At 49.5% G+C, this 21,693-nt stretch overlaps 1 protein-coding gene across 1 annotated transcript in view; it reads left to right on the top strand.

The window, feature by feature from the left end:
• Window positions 1-21,693, top strand: part of RFX4 (regulatory factor X4) — a gene marked incomplete at its 5' end in the record, with an annotated part of 105,386 nt that overhangs the window by 41,963 nt on the left and 41,730 nt on the right. Inside the window, 5 exons of the mRNA XM_037160584.2 lie at window positions 3,583-3,796; window positions 4,796-4,873; window positions 8,473-8,636; window positions 18,749-18,849; window positions 20,785-20,843. Coding sequence (XP_037016479.2) covers window positions 3,583-3,796; window positions 4,796-4,873; window positions 8,473-8,636; window positions 18,749-18,849; window positions 20,785-20,843 — 616 coding nt within the window. The remainder of the gene's footprint in view (window positions 1-3,582; window positions 3,797-4,795; window positions 4,874-8,472; window positions 8,637-18,748; window positions 18,850-20,784; window positions 20,844-21,693) is intronic.

The raw sequence follows: 21,693 nt of genomic DNA, 5'->3' as shown, positions 1-21,693 counted from the left end.
GCTTTAAGGAGCCTGATGTTTAGCCGCCCTGCTTCTAGGCATGTTTGTAAAATGTCTTGAGCATTATTTAAAGGAGCACCTTGTAGCTTCTTGGATTGTTCCCCTGAGCAAACTCTCCAGTTGTGGCAGAGAGGGTCAGCACGGAGAATAACAAAAGGGGAGTGGCCCCAGACAGGCTTTCCGAGGAGAGGACCTGAGGAGTGAGGAGGGAGTATGGACGCCCGCCTGCGAGGTGTGAGCCGGCGGGGAGGGCAACTGCCTCCTCTGCTCAGAGTCACCCAAGTCTGCACTCGTAAGACGTGCCTCAAAGAATGTTCAGAAACTGCGGGACTCCACTAGGTGGTCTGTGAGGGAAGGTCTGGCGGCCACGTGAGTTTGATAAGCACTGAGTTTCACAAGCACTCCTCAAGGGAGGACCTCTCAGGACCTTTACCGTGCCGACGCATGAGGCAACTCCACCGAAGGGTGCCTTATGGTGTGACCTTTCCAAACATGGTGCCCTGTTAAGTAGCAGAGTAGCACACACTCACTTACAAACCACTGAGACTTAAAAAACAACCCCCACATAGAGTTATAAGACTTGTGACCAAGGATGATTCAAAAGGAGCGTGTCCAGTACTGTCCCCTCACTGCCCCCATTTGCCATTCCTGGGTCATCCCCACCCCCATCCCCCTCCCAGTGTGGCTTAACTTTGGAGCCAAGTTAAAGGAATCGGGGGATCAAACTGGGGAAACCCCTCTTTGGCAAAGTTCTGAAAATACTGAGAGTAATTTATCTGTGGGGCCCGAAGCTCAGAGTGGGGGGGGGCGGGGTGGGGATGATTAAAGATTTGTGCCGAAAATTTTTTAGCCAGGGACGTTTTGGACTACATTTTTCATAAACTTCCAAGGTGACTACTCTGAAGAACAAATCTTGTTTGCAATGAGAAATTCCAGGTTTGAAAATGAGGTTTGAGTCTCCGTAAGAGCATCAAGTACGCAAACCAGGTTCCTCCTCCCTCATTTGCACAGCGGTTGGTGCGTAAAGGGCCGTTGGCAGCGCTGGGTGAACAGATAGACGAGGGGATGGATGGGAGATGTGGAAAGCATGGAAACAAATCATTTCCCCCCTGCTCGTGGCCTGTAGAGAGTCGTTGGCTCCAATACTTTGTTGCCCATTTTCAGAGCAGAAATAGTAAAGATGGAGCGGAACGGTTTCCCATCCTACACAAGCTTGGAGAAAGCTTCTCTGTCTGCACATGAGGGCCTGGGGGGGGTTGTCTGTCTTTCCCCTTAAGGTTGGCAAATTGGAAAATATCTCTTTAAAAATTCCACGTAATCCATTTCATTGTTACTTCTCCATGAGGGTCCGCCAAGGTCGATCCCCTTCAGCCACTGGGAAGGTAATAAGGAGCTCTCGTCTCCGACCTGCCTCTCAGCCTCATAGTGAAAAGACAAACAGCAAATTAACCTGGACAGACTGAATGGGGACGGGGACCGGGGTGGGGATGGCCAGTGTGCGGACCTGCCCTCCAAAGCTGAAACAGAGAAAGTAAGAAGTGATCAGAGCAATAGCTTCCTGTAGTGGTGGATTTTGGCAACATACACTCTGAAAAAATCCAGAAATGGTCTGATCTGAGTTGTTATTGCTGTCTTGGTCTTAAGAAATGATGAGGGGGAACTCGGTAAAGTTAAGGAGGCTCGTCATAACTGTCTTCCGGCCTGACCGGCGCTCGGAACCCAGCCCCTCCCCCACCCCAGCCCGGGCTTTGAGTTGGAAAGGCAGTTATGACAGTTGGGGAGTAGAAGGCGCGGAGGACAGATCGTTCTCCACACAGAGAGAACTTTCTGAGAACCGCACCAACCTAAAATGAACTGGGAAGCCTTGGCAGCGCCTGGGTACTGCATCCCGGGAGGTGTTCAGATAGAGGCGAGATGCCCACTAAGCAGGAATGTCTCAGAATGGTACCGGGGGCAGCGGGGGCGGGAAAGGGGGAAGGTTTGGTGTGCTCGACTCTCCCCTCCCTGGGAAGCCCGTCTCATAACCCAGAGCGCTTTCTCCTTTGTATCGTGTTGTGGCCGGCCATCGCTGGCCGCACTGCTGTGGGCAAAAAAGTACAGTTACTATGTTGCCATGTCTCTGGAAGCGAGGCCCAGAAACTAACTATTAATTACAGTTTCTTAATGAATCACATGGGTATTGCTGTGTGATTGTAAAAATCCTTTCTAGACGTAGGAAATCAGAATCTTTGGGGATGGGACCCAGGAGTCTGTATTTTAATATATACTGTAGGTGATTCTTACTATTAATATAGTTTGAGAATCACCGGCTTAGTGGTTAAAAGCATATTGGAGGTCCAAATCCTGCCTCTACCAGTAACTCACTGGGTGATCTTGGGTGTGTTATTTAAGTTCTCTGGGCCTTAGTTTCCTGGTCTGTAAAATGGGGATGATGATTAGTTATAGCCTCACGGGTTTTGGGAAATGAAATAATGTGTGTGAAGCACTTAGCGCCTGTGAGCCGATGCGATGAGCACCCCATTGACAATAGCAGATGACGACAGTCCCTCCAACGACTGGGAACGCAGGCGCATAACCCAGCAGGCCAGTCGGCCTCAAGCGAATGCACATCAGAATTCCCTGGGGTGCCAGTCTCAATGCAGATTCTTGGGCCCCAGTCCCATGTTTTGAATCAGCCAGTCTGGGGAGGGGCCTAGGAATCTGTGTTTCTTTATGATCCATGAATGGCTCTGACAAACATCAAAGTTTACGATGCCACCCCGCAGGGGTATTAGCACAGCTGAGTGGCTTTGTAGTGGAACGGACCTGTGTGTTCAAGAGCCTGTTCTTCCCTGAAAGAGCCATATAGCCTTGAGCTTATTAAGTGTTCTTGCCTCCATTTTCTCATCTGAAAAAAAGACTATAATAATCCCCATTTCATAGTATTGTTTTACAAATTAATGCAGGTACGGCACCTTGCCAAGTGCCTAGCAGAGAGCCAGTTCCCAATAGGTTGCAGCTAAAATCTAAAATCCAAGCAAAATGCTGCCTCCTTCCACAAGTCTCCATGGAAAACAGTGCCATCAGTAGGCCCTCCGAGTCAGTGAAACGTTCTGGTCTTTGCTTTACCTGCAGTGTCAGCAGAAACCCTGCATTTGTCTTTCTAGAGACAGTTCTTTAAGACCAGAAATGGTTTTCTGTTGCCTAAGAAGACCATCCGTTGGTGGTTCGCAGTCACAGACAACGCCCTTCTTCCCGGGTCCTCAGGGAGGGGAGACTCCACTGCGGCCTCCCTGGGGTCACACTTGGCTCGATACAAGAGACTAAGTACAAATGGAAAATTTTTCATCCCCTTTTGTGCTTTGCAAAGTATGTGACTTAACATTTTCTGTAGGAGGCAATTTCGGTTATTTTTACCCGCGTGATTGATGGCTGGCAACGTGGCACTTTGGTTCGGTTCCAGATTTCAGAGCTGTCAAGTCTCACTGGAGAGTCAGCTCTTGCAGCCCCTGGAGGAACGGCCCAGTCACCCTTGGCCTTGGGTGCGCCCTGCTCGGGAGACCCCTCCCGGTAACCGTGCACACCTTTCTCTCTGCGGCCCAGGTACCATTACTACGGCATCGCGGTGAAGGAAAGCTCCCAGTACTATGATGTGATGTATTCCAAGAAAGGAGCCGCCTGGGTGAGCGAGACGGGCAAGAAAGAAGTGAGCAAACAGACGGTGGCCTATTCGCCCCGGTCCAAACTTGGGACGCTGCTGCCAGAGTTTCCAAATGTCAAAGACCTAAACCTGCCGGCCAGTCTGCCCGAGGAGAAGGTGACCACATCCGAAGGGTGACCGGGAGGGGGCGTTCTCTTTTTTTTACACAACACACACATACACCACACACACTTCAATTGCCAAATGGTGAGTTAAAAAATATAAAGCTGGACATCTGAATCAAGTGTGGACTTGAGTTAATAATAATGCATCAGTGCATAACGTACCATATTAATATAAGATGTTAACAGTAGAGGTAACTGGGCATGGGGGTATATGGGAAGTCCCTGCACTATCTTTAAAACTTGACTACAAATCTAATGTGATTCTAAACTAAAAAGTTTGTCTGACCTACCTACCCACCTGCCCACCCACCAGCCTACCTACCCGCTTATGATTTTGCACTCAGTCCACAAAGGAGGGACCCCTCTCCTCTAGACTGCTTTTTTAAAGGGTAAAGTTTATTTTCCTATATGCCGCAGAGGGTATGGTGAGCCATAGTTCTGTAGACAAAAGAGATTTGATAGGGGTAGTGCTTTATACCATAACTTTAAAATTGTTGAGAAAGGTCTTTTCCAGGTAGATTCCGGAGGATTTCCAGTGTCCTCTGTGATTTTGACAAGAGCACCTCTTCTTAGAAATACACACTAGGTTTTAACTTGTCAATATCTCGGCTAATGAAGAGAGTTTAATTCAACAAGCCCTACGAAACTGTGCCTCGTGCCAGGCACCGTGCTGAATGCTGGGCAGTAAGCCATTTATTTCCCCAGAGCCCGCAGTGCCAGGGGGTGGAGAATGGGGGCTGAGGGAGAAACACGTGTTCCTGCACCAAGGGCGAATGCTCCGATAGGGGAACCCTCTCAGGTGCTGTGCGGGTCCGGAGGAGGGAGCTGCAGGTCAGCAAGCATCCCACCGGGGTCAGGGGGATGAGCAGGGGCGAGGTGGACTCCAGCCCCTCGTCAGGGAACAAATGACGTGAAAACCGAAATTCCAAGGGCAGCAGTGATATGTGTTCATGTATACCTTTCTTGTTGACTCTCCCCGCCCCCCCGACAGGTTTCCACCTTTATTATGATGTACCGGACACACTGTCAGAGAATACTGGACACTGTAATAAGAGCCAACTTTGACGAGGTAGGTCAACAAGTGTTGAGCTGTGAACTCGCTGTTAAAGTATTGTCATGAAACCAGCTCCTGTTTCACGAGCTCCTGCCAGGTGCCAGGCCTCCTGGAAGCCCCTGGTGCACATTATTAGCTCACTTGACCCTCACACTGATCCTGGGAGCCAGGCGCCGTCCATCCCCGCTTTAGAGATCTTCTGGGGCAATCGCGGTTGGCATGGCCTCTTCCCTGATCTAACCATCCTGCCCGATGGGCCTGCTGGGGAGACAGTTTTTGTCATAGTATCATTACAGCCAGGATTACAGATTCAGTAAAACTAAAGGAAGGCCTTCCTGTGTTTTGGGTTTAATGTTTCCCGAGGCTTGTCTGCGGCGGCACCTTTGGAGCTGCTTACCCTCCAGCCTCAGGGTCTGGTCTGCATGTCTGTCAGATCCTGCCGGTAGGGGACCGAAACGGGTGACCCGGGAAACTTACTTTAAATCAATCATTTGCCTGTGACTGTTTCACCACATCAGCTTGCAGAGGGTCAGAACCCCTTCCTTAGGCCTAGTAAGAATTTTCCACTTGGTCGAGGCCTGCACGATGCCAGGCATTTTATTAAGTTAGCGGACTTCACTCTGGTGACAGGGAGACACGTTACCTCCATTGTATAAAGCTGACAACTCTCCTGTCCTTAGTCCTGACCTCCAGATTCAGCTGACACGTAAGTTCACGTGGACAGACCAGAGCACTGACTTTCTGCCTCAGGTCTGTTCTCCAAGTCTCAGTTCACCACCACCGCTCAGGCCACGAACCGCGGTTCTTCTCTCTCCCTCCCCCAGCAAGTCCAGTGGGTCAGGAGGTCCTGTCGCCTCTGCCTCCAGAGAGAAGCCTGTCCATTTCACATCTAACTTCCAAGTGTCCACTCTTAAGCTTTGCACGGTCCTCCCTCTTTTCTCTTCTCACGCCGGGGAACCGGCACCTTTGGACACTAAGTGGCCCCAAATGCAGAGCAGGGAGGGCGGTCAGCACTGGGTGGAACACCCCCCGAAAGGCGGCCCCAGAGCTGAGCGCTGCTGATCGGGCTCCCGGTGTTCGTGAGCAGATGCCTGTGGGAGACCGAGTTTCCACAGATTTGTTTTAACACACACAGCCACTGTTCTTTTCCAGAATTTCTGCTAAAAATTGACTGCTCATATAAAAAAAAGAGTAGGGCTGTATGCAAAGAGAGCTTAGAAAGGCAAATGAGTTCAGAATCCACCGGATCTTAGGAATCTGCGGGGCACAGCTCCCTCCTCGGAGTTGGAAGGACAGGCAGGGGGCCCGGGGCCCAGCCGGAGGCCAGCTCCCAGGGACAGGCTGGGGCGAGGGGACAGCAGAGGGCTCTCTGGAGGGCAGGCGCCTTGTCCAGGAGATGTGGCTGTCTCCGGGCCCAGCCAGCCCAACCCTCAGCCAGCAGGTGTCCCAGTGATAGGTGAGCAGAGCCACAGTGGGGATTCTGGCTGGGTGACATTCAGATTTTAGGCGAGGGCGCGTCACAGGCTTGGACAGTGCACTGAGTTCATGAGCCCAGCAGTGGCAGTGCCTCCACGATGTAGTGATGATGATGATGATGATGATGATGATGATAATAATAATAATAATAATAGCTAGCCTTCATTAAGCATCTGCTACATACCAAGTGCAATAGTAAGTACTTTTAAGGCATCTTTACCAAAGCCTATGCAGTAAATACTACTTTTATTCCCATTTTACACGTAAGGAACCCTGGAAGGCAAGCTTCACTCATCTGGGTTGTTTTTGTTTTCATTTTCAATCTGGTTGAAAAGTTTGCAGTGTTTGCATCGTCGTGGAACTAATAGAACCGTGACTGGAGTTCCACAGTTTACAAGCCCAGCGTCACTCACCAGTCCGATCATGTTTTCAGCAACTACCATTTTCCCTCCAGGAAGTCAGGGGACATGCCTCTCTTCCCACTCCTCACCCCCCACCCCAAGCATCCCAGCCAGTGCCGACACTGGGCCGTCCAGGCAGGCCACGGAAGTCAGAGAGGTCTGTGCCCTGAGGCTGAGGTCAGGTTGCCAGGCTGGGGTCGGGTAGCCTGGCGAGGGGAAAGCAAGACCCTATTCCTCAGAGGGGCCCAAAGGACACAGCAGGCCACCAGGGCAGGGGCCAAAAGCTGGAAAGCAGGCAGTAGTTCAGGGAGAGACATGGGTCTCAGAGTGGGCAGGAAGCCCAGTTACCACATGAAGAACAAACTAGCCCCGGTGGCGAGACAGGCAGACGTGAGCTGTCTGTCATCCATTCCCCGGCTTGCTGTCTGGCTTTGGACAAATAGGTTTATGTCCCTGCAAAGTGGAAGTAACGATTCCCAGCTGCAGTCGTACTGTGAGTATGAAATGAGACAGCCTGTGTGCAGTACCTGGCATGTAGTAGGCGCTCCATGAATAAAGCTGATGCCAACAAGAGTACCACCTCCGAGGTACTGGGCCAGGTACTACATTATTTCCTGCACTGGGTCAGGACTGCTATGGGGAACCAGGCGTGGGGATAATGCAGTAGGTGGGGGAGCGCCCCCCTGCGGAGGAGGGGAGGGTGCGTAGCCCAGGAGCCAGGTCGAGCCCATGAGATCACAAAAATTCAGCAGTCCCCCGACTTCAAGACGAGCCGCTCCTCAGTGTTGGCTGAAGTCTAGATACTGGAAAGTGTTGTGATATATACAAGTTAATTATCTTCTGCTGTTTCCCTTCACTTCCCTTATCTGGTTCCACGCCTGTAACCCCTCCTCTGCTCCTTCCCTGACCTCCAGCTCACACACTGGAAGACACAGGTGTTGGGGGCCACCAGGGGGTTCCCTGCTTTGGACATCCACTCTGCCATCTGTTCCTCAACAGTTCGGCTTGGGTCCCTGCTGTCATCATATTAATAACACCTCGTGTCCGAGCGCCTGCTGCATTCCTGTCCTCCGCCAGTGGTTGGGTTGGGGTGGCCCACAGCCTACTGCCCAGATAGCGCCATCTAGCATCCCAGAATGGCACCAGTGGGCCGGGGCTCTCTGGGAAAATGAAGGAGTTTGGGTAGAAAGGGGCCCTTGTACTTTATCCAGTGCTTGGCACACAGGCTGGAGTCAGGAGGTTTTGTTTGTGGCACCTGCTCTCTTCCCTTGCAGACGCGTTCCCCTTCACGGCAGCTCTCACGCCGCTCCCTTCCTTTGCAGAGCTCCCAGGGGCCCTGGGGCTCCAGTGGGCCCATAGAATAGTGAATTCTAGTAATCTGAGCTTTAAAAAAACAATATCCCATCTTTCCTCCCTTAAACTCTCCCAGACCACAGTGAGCATGCAGGCGCTGATGGGTTAACATGCTGACCCTCTCCTGGGCGGACTCGACCCCGGTCTGCCAGGCCACATGGTCATGCGGCCCTGGGCGTGTGCCACACATGGGGGCAGGGGCCAGACTTGGGACAGGAGGACCCTCCTGGGCCTCCTGAGCCACACCAGGCTGGAGTGGCCCTTGCCACTAGTGGGGAAGTAGATAATAACAGCCTCGCAGGCGGGGGTGGCCTTGGGCAAGTCCCCAGGCTCTGTCGGGTGGGCGCCACGTAACCTCATGGTTCTCTCTGCGGGTCTGTGCAGGTTCAAAGTTTCCTTCTGCACTTTTGGCAAGGAATGCCGCCCCACATGCTGCCCGTGCTGGGCTCCTCCACGGTGGTGAACATCGTCGGCGTGTGCGACTCCATCCTCTACAAAGCCATCTCGGGAGTGCTGATGCCCACCGTGCTGCAGGCGTTACCTGACAGGTGGGCGCGTCCTCCTCGCCTCCCCTCGTGAATCTGATCATGCACTGTCTGCTGGTCTCCCTTAGAGAGGCCATTAACATTAAATGTTTATGAATTAAATATTTAAAAACGGTTCAAGATTCAAAAGGTATAATGTGGCACACAGTGAAAATTTCCCCTCGCTGTTTTTCTTCAGCCACTCAGGTACCCTCCCCAAAGTATCAAATGCAGTCGTTTTCTCACGGGTCTGTCCATACCTGCCATGTACCACGCGCATGCAACCCGTGCGTACACGGACACACTTTTTCTCACTGAAACAGTGAGACACCACATGCACTCTTCTGTACCTCGCTTAAAAAATAAAATCTTGGAGATGAAGTTGGACATGCCCGTGCAGAGCACTTTCCACTGTGGGGAATATTTTTTCTTAAAAATATTACTGTCATTGGCAGTTGCCGTTCCATATGAAATACTTTGGCATCAGGTTGTCTATTTAAAATACGTACACGACATAGATACGCATATACGTGGCTTTATTGGGGTTACATTATACCTGGTAGAACAGTTGGGAGAATTATATCTTTATTACAGCATATTAAGAATTCCCAACAAAGAACACGGTTTGCCTTGCTGCTAATTCTGTTCTTCAATTTTGTGGCCTTTAGGAGTGCCGTGAATTTTTAAAATAGAAATGTTAGACATTTTAAAAGTTAAATTTACTCTTAGATACTTATTTCTTGATGTTATTATAAACGCAGTCTTTTCCTTTATATCTCTTGGCTGATTTGGCTAATGGTTGTTTATGTATATGAAAGCTTTTGATACCTGTATATTATATTTTGATGTGATGATGTTAAAATTAATTTTTATTGGTGTATTCCTTTCTTGATGTTCTCTTAATTTTTTTCTGGTTTATAACTATATATATTTCCCAAATATAGATAATTCTACCTTTGTCTCTCTAGCTTTTATACCTCCTGTTTATTTTGCTTGTATAATTATGTTGACGTATACCTCAAAAAAATGGCAAAGCCCTTGACTTTAATGAGAATACATCTAGTGTTTTTTCTGCATTAAACATGAGGCTGGCTTTGGGTTAAGATTGATATATTTTATCATGGTAAGGAATGTCTACTTTTTCTTAATTCATGAAACATTTAATGAAATGGTTGTTGAATACTATCCAGTGCTTTTCAGTGTCTATGGAAATGATCAGATTGGCCATCTCCTAATATGAATCATTCTTGCGTTCCTACAGTGCAGTCCACTTACTCGCAATGTATTATTTTCTTTAAGGTGTTGCAGGACTTTATTTGCTGATGCTTTACTTAGGTTTTCGGCATTAAAAGTCATAAATGAGATTGGTCTGCAATATTCTTTTTGTGTTTAATCTTTGTCATTTGTTGGTATCATTATTTTGGGGTTTTTTTGTTTTGCTTGGTTTGCTTTCGGTTTGGTTTGGTTTGGTTTGGTTTGGGTCTTCTCACTTCATGAAAGGAACGTGAAAGCTTCCTCCCTTTTCCCCCAGGGTCTGAAGCAGTTTAAATAGCACTGAAATTATTTGCTCTTGCAGATTCCTGAGAATTAATTCTCCTTTGAAGGCATCTGGGCCTTGTGTTTTTGTGGGGATAAATCTTCAAAAATGTTCTCCTTGTTTTCCTTGTAGTAATTGGTCAGTTTAGATTTTCTATCTTCTCTGACGTTAAGTCTTGGTAAAGTATATTTGCCTAGAAAATGATGCATTTCTTCCAGATCTTTAAATTTACTCACTTAGTGTTGAGCGAAGTGGGTTTGTACACTCCCTGAATTTCTTCTGTGTCTGTGATTACTTCTGCTTTACCCCGTTTTAGTTTGTGTTGCTGTGCTTTCTGCCATTTCTTTGTCGTTGGGTTACCTAAGTATTCTGTCAAGGAAAAACCACCGGGATATACTTTCTGATGCTATTATTTTTGCCAATATATTAATAACTGATTTTATTTTACGAATTCATTTCTTTTCCTTTCTGAAGTTTATTCTTATTCACTTATTCAGCAAATATTTATTGAGCACTTCCTCTTGTCCTGTCCCAGTTCTAGGAGTTTGAATCACATCGGTCACACTCTCCCCTCAAATTAACCAGAAAATAGATGCCTGGTTTATCTACATGCTTTGCCCTTAATAGCATCAGTATTTCTTAGATTTTTTCTCTGAGTGCTATTTTAGCTGAATCCCACAGATTTTGCTATGTAATATTTTAATCATTGTTATGTTCTAAATATTTTGCAACTTTGGTTTGGAGTTCCTCTTTGTCCTAAGGTTTGAAAAAGACAAAACAAACCCACTTTAAAATCTTCAGTCGTGAGGAGCTCGTGTTTTTGGTTATGTTATCTTATCTTTTATTGCTTTGTGATTAGAGACTGTTTCTGAACTATTCTTTTGAGACCTGACTTACGTTTTCTTTGTTGTCTGACACGTGGTCATTTTTCTTACACTTGAAAAGCAGCAGCACTCTCGGTCTCCCAGGCACGGACTCTGACATCCTGTATGTACTTGGACCAACTTTGTGGTTATTTCGTTCTGAGACATCTTCTTACTCAGAAGTCAGATAAAAGTGGTGAGAGTGGGCACACTTGTCTTCTGTCTGATCTTAGAGGAAACGCTTCCAGCTTCTCCCCATGCCACCTGATGTTAAAGCTGTGGGTTTTTCATAAATGGCCTTGTTATGCTGTGGTATGTTCCCTCTCTACCCACGTTGCTGAGAGGTTTTGTTTTTTCAAATCATAAAAGGATATTGAATTCTGTCAAATGTTTCTCCATCTATTGAAATGGCCATGGGATTTTTACCCTTTGTTTTGCTGATGTGGTGAATCACACTGAGTTACAGGCATCAAACCCGGTCCTTGCATCCCTGGAGTGAATCTCGCGTGATCGTGGTATATGATTCTCTAATGTGCTGTGGAACTCGGTGGGCTCATGTTTGGTTGAGAATATTTGCATCGTGTTCATCAAGAATATTGGCCCCTAGTTTTCCTTGCTGGTAGTGTCTTTGTCTAGTTTACATATCAGAGTAGTGTTGGCCTTGTAGAATGAATTTGGAAACATTCCTTCATTTTTAATTTTTTGGAATGACTAGAGAATAGGTATTAATTCTTCTTTAAATGTTTCCTGGGAAGCTGTCTGTTCCTGGGCTTTTGTTTGTTGAGAGTTTTTGTGATTACTGACGCAATTTTGTTACTAGTTCTGTGAAAGTTTTCTGTTTCTTCTTGATTCAGTCTTAGAAGATGATATGTTTCTGGGTATTTGTCCATTAGGTGTCCAGTCGTTGGCATGTAATTGTTTGTACTGTTCCATAACGCTTCTTTGTATTTCCATGGTGTCAGTTATAACTTCTTTTTCATTTCTGATTTCATTGATTTGAGCCCTCTCTTCTTTTTTCCTTATTGAATCTAGATATAAAGGTTTATAAATTTTATCTTTTCAAAGAGCCAGCTCTTAATTTCCTTATATTTATAGCCTTTGTTTATTTCTACTCTGATCTTTATTATTTCCTTCTACTAACTGTGGGCTTTGTTTGTTCTCTCTCTTTTTTTTTTTTTTTTTTTTTAGTTCCTTTGGGCATAATCATGTTATCTTAAATTCCCTGTTCGATAGTCTGGTTCAGTTGATTGCTTTATCTTTTGAGAGTGGGTGCCTTTTCTTAATTTTTTGTGTTTCTTACAATTTCATATTGACAGGCAAACAGTGTGCAGAACAGTAGAACTGAGGTAAATATTGTAGTGTTTATGCCTGGAAATGAGCATGCCTTTTTTTCTCCTAGGCTCTCAATGGCAGGAATTGAGTCAGGTTATTCAAGAGTTCATTGGGTTTGGGTCTTGCTGTTGCTATGGTTACCTTCAGTGTACCAGCAGATTCTAATTCTTTGGGGGAGCCTTGAGTTTCGGTTGGAAATTTGTTTGTTGAGGGTTTTCTCAGTGTTAAAACCACATCCTCAACATTAGGTCCTCCCTGTGAACCTCTGCCGCACCGGTCAGCCTGTCTGGGGTGGGGCGAGGGCGGGCAGCTTTTCTGTTATCCTGACTCGGTTTTAGGTCAGCTCCGTGGCTTTTGGCAATCAGAGCTGGGCATTTTCAGGGATCGTGCCCCACCCCAAAGAGAAATCTCTAGCAGTCCGAGCCCAGGATGGTGTCTACCCAGGTCAGAAAGCTTTCCCGCTTTACCCTCCCCCCACCCCTGCAGTGAGTCTCTCCCTGCGCCCAGGCCGACAGCATTTTCTGCCCTTCCCCCAGCCCTTTGAGGCCTCTGTTCCTTAAGGGAGAGATGCCCCAGGCAGTCTCACGCTTTTTCCTTTTCCGCAGCAGCGGCTGCGCCCCTCCTCCCGGCATGCACCTCAGACACCGGCTTCCTCCACTCTCCTGTCCTGCCCCCAGTCTTTCTCGGAGCTTCTGGCCAGGTCCTTGGAGACCTGGTGAGCAGACGTAGACTCCCTCTGGGTCTGTGCCTCCCGGAGTTCCACACACTCTCCTGCTGTCTCACACTCGGCCCTTAGCAGTTGAAGCCGAATTCTCTTCGCTGGGTACAGACGTCCTGCTCTCCGCCCTCTGGCACAGCCGAGCCGGTTCCCGAGTCCCCTGTCTGTGAAGGGGCCTGTCTTTCCATGGGCTGCAGGCAGGTGGTGTGACCTCAGCTCTCCGACAGGTGAACAGAAAGTCATAATTCTGAAGGTTATCTGGCTTTTTATTTTTGTGGTGGGAGTGATGCTCTTGCCCATTTTCCACGTTCTTGGCGGAGCAGAAGCACACCAAAACGGGCCAGCGAAGGTCCGATTTTCGTGTTATGCTTCTATGCGTTTTTCAGGTGTTCTACACTAACACTGAATTCTTTTTTATAATTATCTGTATAAGCATATACTTATACAAAATTACATATGTGTGTTTAATGAATGAATGAGTATTTGAGTCCTATACGTATGCACCCATATATTATAACATACATATCTGGACCCTTTTAGATTTGGAGTTATTAAGTACTTTTTTTCCACGTTGATCAAGATAATGGCTAAATCTCTACCTCCATTTTACTAAGAAGGCATCAGTAAATGTATACACACCTTTAAAGAGAGCTTCAATACTGCTAATACTGCTTAATAGGTGGCACACACACAAGGCATCTACAGTTTGTTCCAAAGCAGTCTGTGGGGTACAAAGGAAGTGCTACCCCCTGCCTCCTCCTCTGTATTACCTTGTTCTACGGATGTGAAAGTGGAGCTGAAGAGTTGAAATAACTTACCCATCCTCATCTGCAAATAAGTGAAACAGCTAGGACTCAAATATTCATCGGTTCATTAAACAGATATTTGTTGATTACTTGATTACTACCCTGTGTGGCGGGGGGGGGGGGGTCCTGGAACATGGTACTGCTGAAGATGAACACGCACCCTGCCCTCACTGAGCTTGCAGTCTGCTAGAGAAGACAGTTCTTTAACATTACATAGTTAACTAATCACCCAAATGATCTTTGCCTTACAAATCCAGTGCCTTTTCCTTTGAATCAGGGAGCCAAAGTTATTAGCAGACCAGGCTTCCTCTTACAGCTGACTTTTCAGCGGCTTATAGTCGTTCACCCCTCGTGCTTGCTCGCGCGCCTTCTGTCTGCCAGGCCCTGTGCTTGGCCAGGGGTGGAAGTGGGAATCAGCTCTGGAGTTCTCTCGGCGCTGCAGGCCCAGGCTGGGGTGCAGCTCCCAAGTCACCAGCGTGGACCCGCCTGCCCCTTCCTTTCCAGCTCTTGTAAAGCATGTTGAAATATGCTTTCTGGTGAGTAAGTGACAATATAATAGAGATAACCAGGAATCGTGCACTCTTATTTGTGAGAAAGGTAGATCTTTCTAAAACTTGGGCTTTTCACCTCTTGTGACCTCCCAAGGGATGCTAGCACAGTGGTGGGTGATCTATAAGGCCGGTTTAGCCCAAGTAAGGAAGCACATTTGTGGGGGCTGCAACTGGGGGATGGACAGGCAGGATAAGATATCAGTGAAACAAAGAGAAGGCTGAGATACTAAAGCAGGAGCCAGGCCCTGGACCGAAAGCAGCGAAGGCCCAGTCTGGACTGTGGAGTCACCGGCATTGCACGGTGCATGCACAATGGGGGCATCTCCATCTCCGTACAGCAAAATAGCAGTGGTTAGCCCAGGTGCTGGAGCCAGGCAGATCTGGGCTTAAATCTTGGCTCTTGCACTTACTTGCTGCATCTCCTTGGGCAAATAAAAGGACTCCTCTGAGCCTCAGTTTCTCGCCTCTGTGCTGGGACTAACAATCATGCCTACTTGTTAGTGAGGATGACGTGAGAAAATGTGTGTGAAGTGTTTAGTGCTTGTCATGTGGCCCTCATTAAAGGGTGGCCACTATTATCACCACTTTGCTGTTGCACCAGCATCACTGCTGGAGGCCATTCAGGGAGTTTTGAGTGTGGAATTAAGACGCAGGAGAAGGGCAGCAGCTGGAGCCATAGACGTGGGTACCATCTGCACAAAAGGGAGGAGAAGGTGTTCCGGCAGGAGTGCAGGGCAGCCTGGGGAGGGAGGCGGAGCAGGGAGACAAGGGGAAGTCAGCGAGGGAGAGTCAGGCTGCAGGGTGTGCGCAGGCTGTGGGAGGAGAGGATGTCAGGAAACAGGGTGGGGACAGCATCATTCAGTGCTGCGGGAAGGTGGGGTGGGCTAGGCAGCACCTCAGACCAGGCGATCAGGGAGGCCAGCTCCCTCTGTACCCCAGGAGAGCAGCCTGAATACTTAGATTTCTCCGAAAAGTCTGGCAGTCCCATGTCTGAGTCCTAAAATAGAATCCTTTCCAGCCCAAGTCCCTCCTTACTTTTCTTCAGCTTCATAAAGTCAAACAGTTGCACCAAGCAAAAGGCCCCATTAACGATCCTGCTGCTTACTTCCTGCTCCCGGACAAAAAGCCAGCTCCCCCATTCTAGCTACGAGTGATCCTGCTGAATGTGTGTCAGGGATGGAGAATGGCAACCCCACCATCCCGGACGGTCCAGCAGCCGTCGGAGGGGCACTCCGGACTCGCCTCTAAATTCTGACCTCTGTGCAGAGCAGCTAAGTATTCTGAGATGTTGTCTCAGAAGTTGGATCCAATGTGCTACTGTCACCTCTTTTGCTTTATTAGACGTGCAGTACTTTGGGTTCCCTCAGTATTCAGCATTTATGAAACATCTTCTGTGTACCGGGCGCTGTGCCAGGCACAGGGGCTGCCTAATCCCTTTTCTTTCAGGAAGACATACTTGATGTCATTCTTTCCTCATACACCCACATCCACTCACCAGGCCGAAGGAAATCCTGTCGGCCCTGCCTTCAAAATATTTTAATCGGACCATATGGCATTATTTCCACTATTAGCAGCCTCATCCGGGCCACCCTCCTGCCTGGACTATTCCAATAACCTCTGAGTAGATCTCCCTGTCCTGTCCTTGCCCTCCTGCCGTTGATTTTCATCACAGACGCCAAAGTGGTCTTTTAAAACCACATGGCGGGATGGAGAGTGTTGAGATAGAGGGGGGAGCAGAGAGAGTGGGGAGACCGGCAGTTTCTAACACTGTCGTCAGTACTGCCCTGGCCTGTGGGTTGGGTGTCGTCCCACAGAGCCAAGGGTCGCCAGTTGGAATTCCTGTCAGGCACATGCCTGGGTCGTGGGTTCGGTCTTTCGTTTGCGTGTGTACGAGAGGCAACCGATGGATGTATCTCTCTCACATGAATGTTTCTCTCCCTCTCTTTTTCCCTCCATTACCCTCTCTCTAAAAATAAGTAAAATCTTTAAAAGGCAAAATACCGTAGTTGACACTAGGACAGCCCTGTGAAGTTGGGAAGGAAGGCGGCCAGGTGCTCTCGGGCGCAGCTTCCCCAGCAGGGGCAGCGCAAGTGCAGAGGGCCTGGGGAACCGGGCAGGGGTCCGTGGCCATGGGAACGAGCGGGCCGGTGGGGGTGGGGAGGAGCTGGAATCAGGGATACAGGGGGACATTTGGGAAGGGCCTTGCGGGGGACATATCTGAACTCTGCCCACCTTGGGAGCCGTTCATTCATTTGTTTCACTTAACAAACCTTTTTCACATGCCTACATTTTTCACATGCCTCCACCCTATGCGAGGTGCCCAGGATGCAGTGGTGCGTACAGTCTAGTGGGGAAGATGGACATGGATCAGATAATCACACCAGTTAGTGTATAATTACCAACTGTCACAACCACAAGGCCCTTCCAGAGGAAACTCTAGGGGCTCTGACCTAGTGCCGGGAGCTTCAGAGAAGGTTTTCCAGTGGAAATGACTTCTGGTCTGAGATCCGAGGGTGAGGAGAGGGGCCGAGAGCTAAAAAGGTCTGGGATGCTCTTGGGTGGAAGGTTGCCAGGGACACAGGCCCGGAGGTGGCACAGACCCGGGCAGAGGCCAGTGGGGCGGAAATGTGGGTGATGGGTGGAAACGTGTAGTGGGGCTGCAGTGTGAGCTTCGGGGGTCATGTTGAGGATGTTGGTTTTTATGGTAAAAGAATGAGAAAACACTGAGGAGTTTTGGCCAGAAGTGAAATGGATCAGAATTGCAAGTTTTTTGGAAAAATCCATCAGGGACGATGTGGAAGATGGGGCGGAGGTGAGGAGGTGCGCTGGGCGGGGCCACTCCACGGAAGCCGTGGTGGTGGCCCAGGTGAAGGACAGAGACAGCCTGAAGTGGGAGGAGAGAGAGAGGCGGCTGTGGCTGAGCGGGAACTGAAGACTAAATCTGTGATACCTGTAAAAATAGGAAGGCAGACTGTTTGAGTCTCCAACTCATTGCGCTGTGAGAGAGACAACCAGATATTACAGGCTTCATAATGTGACGAGATGGGCAGCCACCTATGGAGTTTTCTTGCCTAAAAAAATGAAACCATGACCGAATTTAATCAAGTCTTAGGACTAAGAACCCATTTATAGGAAGCACATAGGGTAGATGAACAGGTTAAATGCACCACGAGGAAGATTTGTGGGACATTCCAGGGAACAAATAACATGAGGGTGCCAATAAGCCAGTGGCATGAAATAGATTCTTGAAGAGACCTAAGAAATAGGAGAAGGCCATATTATATGTGTTATACAATGAGTAGAACTTGCTTGGATCCTGGTACGAACAAATGGAAAGATTCCTAGAAGGCAGGAGGGGATGGGATGAGGGTTGGTCCTCGATTCCAGTGAGAAATGGGTGGCGCCACCTGCTGGTGCGGAGGGCGGAGTCGGAGGGAGTCGGGTGGGGGGTGGAGGTTTGAGAGTCTGGGGAGAAGGTTGGAATTTGTCCTGGAGAGGGAAGGAATGAGCGAGCAGAGAAACACGGTAGGGTTGCCCGTGGGGTAGAGGTCGGTGATCACGGTGCCACAGGAGAGTCGGTGGGAGTCGGAGACGGGGCGGTGTAGGCGGTGTCGGTGGAGGGCACGGGTGGTGTGGCCATCGTGTGGGGAGAGGTCCCTGGGGCCCGCGGGGCTGAGGAGAGGCCTCGCGGAGGACACTGGGCCTTGGGCTGTGAGCAGATGGTTTTGCGGGTGGGACCCTGGAAACGGTGCTCAGAGTCTTCTCAACCCCGTTTTCATTTGTGTTGTAACCTGCTGTCCCCTAGCCGACCTTTGGCCCCTTTAGCCCCCTTCCACCTCCTGCTCCAAAATAGTCCTTGACTTTCCAGATCTGATATGATTTCAGGGTCCATGTCAGGGTTGTTTGCAAGTTTAAAAAGAGGCTGTTGCTTCCCAGTTCCTGCCAAGTAGCAAGCAGTCGGGGAAGCCTGGGCGCAGGTCGGGGGTCCTGTCCAGCGGGGGGCTCGGTCACACAAGACTGGGCCGTATGAGGAGGAGATGCCAATTGCAAGTCGGAGCTCTCACACAGACCCTTCAAAAAACACGAAGGATGGTGTTTGGTGGGTGGGAAGAGTTCCGAATGCAGCCACGCCTTGCAGCGGGCTTCTGCCCGCACCGTGCCTGCCGGGCTGCCTGTCGACCAGCACTGGCACCAGGGCACGCTCTGCCCGCGCACTTCTCAGACCCGCCAGCTCTCTCTGAAGTCGCTGCTGGTGGTGGCAGCCTGGTGGAAGCCCCGGGCAACACAGGAGACACTTAACCACTTAACATGTGCCCTTTCTCTTTCTAGCTTAACTCAGGTGATCCGCAAGTTTGCCAAGCAGCTGGACGAGTGGCTCAAAGTGGCTCTCCACGACCTCCCAGAAAATCTGCGGAACATCAAGTTTGAATGTAAGTACTGAGTTTGGGGATGGAGGGGGAGGGGGGAAACGTTTTCTTGCCAAACCTCTTACATAGGTTGTTAATAAAATAATATTTAACAATAGCTACCACTTGCTGTTTGTTACTAGGAAGCACCAAGTATTACTCTCAGCACTATCATGAACTTACTTAATCTTTACAAAACATACATTCCGGTGGCACACCTGCTTTTACAGGAAAGGGGGCAAGCCCAGGGAGTAAGCAGCAGAGGCAAGATTGCCCCTGGGTGTGTTTTTGCCCGAGTTTCTGCTCATCCTCCTGCCACCTCCTCGGTTCAGGAAGCAGGGTTCCTGTTCCCCGGGTGGGGCCTCGGGAGGCAGAGAAACCTCCCCAGAGCCACACGGCCCCCAGTTAGGGGCCCGGAAGCCAACTCCAGTCTGTCGGACCCCACAAACCCTGAGTTTTCCCCTGAGCCCCCGCCCACAAACTGGTGGTAGCAGGAGGCAGAAAACAGCTTCAGGGTTTCACATATTTAATTCCCTGCCTAATGAGAAAGCCAAATTAATATTTCTCACAAGGGGATTGGGACCACGAATCTTTTCTCTGCCGAGCATCACCGCTCATTCCGTGGCATTAGCGTTAGTGTGGCCTGAGGAGACTGGTCCCGCTCCTCTGCCTCCGTGGGACTGTACGTGTGGTAGATGCTCTTGCCCTTCAAAGATGAAATGATCTTAAGCAAACCACAGTCTTAAGATACATGTTTCTGGAAGCCCCATGTGAATGCAGCTTGCCATTCTGCCTGAAGCCAGTGCCCCCGGAAAACTGAAGGAGATCAAATTACCCTCTCCCCAGGCCGAGGGGGCCCTTTCAGCTGCTCCGAGGCCGCCCGCGGTGCCCGTCACCTGTGGAGAAAGCCCGCTTTATTTCACGGCTCTCAGGTCTTTTCTTTTCACCAGCACTAAATTCCACACCACAAAGTTAAAGGAAAAGTAATTAAGGAGGAGGATTAACGATTGATCAGCCTGGAAAATTAGAAGTTCATCTGTCCCTTCCCCGCCCCCCGCCTGGCCCATTCCTCTGCCCCACGCCCTATTTTTCAAACGAGGCTGGCTCAGAGTGCAAGTGACAATACCCCCAGGGACGTTTCTGACTGTTTCTTGACCAGTTCAGAAATTAATGAGAAGAACGCCCGCGCCAGCTTTCGTTCTGCTGACAAACCAACCTGGTGAGAGTTGGCAGCAAGGCGCTTTCCTGGACCTTCCGCCTGTGGGTGCCTGGAGGCACCCACTCCTCCCAGGCAGCCCCGGGGTGCCCCTCAAAAACGGGCCAGGCGAGGAGTGGAAACACACGCCGCTCCAAAGGACTCTGTCTTCGTGGAGACTCTGGGTGGATTGTCTGCTTCAAAATCCGCAGGAACAGGATCCCCCCACTTCAGATGGTCTGCCTACCGTGTCAGTGTAGGAGGCAGAACCACCAAAACAGGCAAATAGGTCACGGCGTTCCTTTAAGAAAACTGACAGGCGTTGACTGCAAAGCCACGTTCAAGGTGCAGCCCCTAGCAGCAGACCCCCACTCAGTCCGCTTTCCTGTTGGACAGACTCCCCATTCAAAGGGCCTTCTTCAAAGCCTCCACTTGATTCCTGCAATTATTTATGGGGAGAAGCGATGGAGCTTGCAATTAGCTAAATGAAAGACAAGTAAATAATTGCATTTACTCACGGTTGATCGACACCGCAGTTTCTCACACCTGCTCAAGTGCCTTTGAAATGTGCGCCCCAAATACCGCCATTTTAGGAAATAGTTGGGGGGGGGGACAAAGACTCGAAAGCTGGGTTGTGCCAGCGGGTGCCCGGAGTGCGCTGGGACAAGGAGACAGATTCGGGTCAGGAGGGAATCTGCCCTGGCAGAGCCAAGGCGGGACGTGATGCCTGCAAATATTTCAAACGAACTCTTTTCTTCTTTCAGTGTCAAGAAGGTTTTCCCAAATTCTGAGACGGCAAACGTCACTAAATCACCTTTGCCAGGTACGTGTCCTGTGCCTGCGTCCTGCGTGTGTGACCTAACTATTGCGGAGACGTGACAAATGAGGGCGGATCCCCAAACCGGCTCCCCATGGGGTGCCGGGTGTGGCGGGGTGACAGTATCCCCCCTCCCGAGTGTTCTCTTTCATTTCCGCAGATAAGGAACAAAAACCTTAGCCAATCACCAGTTTCAGTGAACATACAGAACACTTTCGGGCGTCGGGTGCCTCTTAAGCTGTTCTAGGTTCTCAAGTTTGCGTTTCCCTCCCGTAAACTGGGGTTGCTTGGCCGCTGTTGACATTTTGGGCTGGGTGTTTCTTTGTTGTGAGGAGTTGTTCTGTGCCTCTGCCCAGCAGATGCCGGCAGTGCCCCCCACCCCCGAGAGCTGCCTGCATCGGGCCTCGGGGCAGCCGGGAGTGTCTCCCAGTGTAGCCGGGTGCAGCGTGCCCCTCCGTGAGCCCCTGGAATCGGCGATTCAGACGGATGCAGGGGACGGTTTGGTTGGTTGTTTCGTGTTGCCCAGAAGAGCTCAAAGCCACAAAGCGTTTTAAACATATAGCCAATTTTATTTATTCTTCTAGGTTTCTGTTCTTTTTAGCACAAAGGTAACACATGCTTCCCATTTAAAAAGTTCAAAAATAACAAAAGTGTAAATCAGTAAACAGTGGAGGACTCCACTGTGACTCCGGACTCACAACTCGGTGGCCCGCAGCCTCGCGCTTCTGTTGATTTTGCCCCTTCGGGAAGGGCCCGAGTCTGCCCCGTTACCGTTCACTAAACCACCAGGGATCTAAAGCAGAGGGAGCGGCCGGGGGGTTGCAGGTCAAATCCGGCCCTCAGATGTGCGGGGTTG

Source organism: Artibeus jamaicensis, unplaced genomic scaffold (assembly GCF_021234435.1).
Source record: "Artibeus jamaicensis isolate MK-2021 breed Jamaican fruit bat unplaced genomic scaffold, CSHL_Jam_final contig_233, whole genome shotgun sequence".
NCBI lineage: Eukaryota > Metazoa > Chordata > Mammalia > Chiroptera > Phyllostomidae > Artibeus > Artibeus jamaicensis.
Note: the sequence above shows the minus strand (reverse complement) of the source record. Positions and strands in the feature narration are given on the sequence as shown.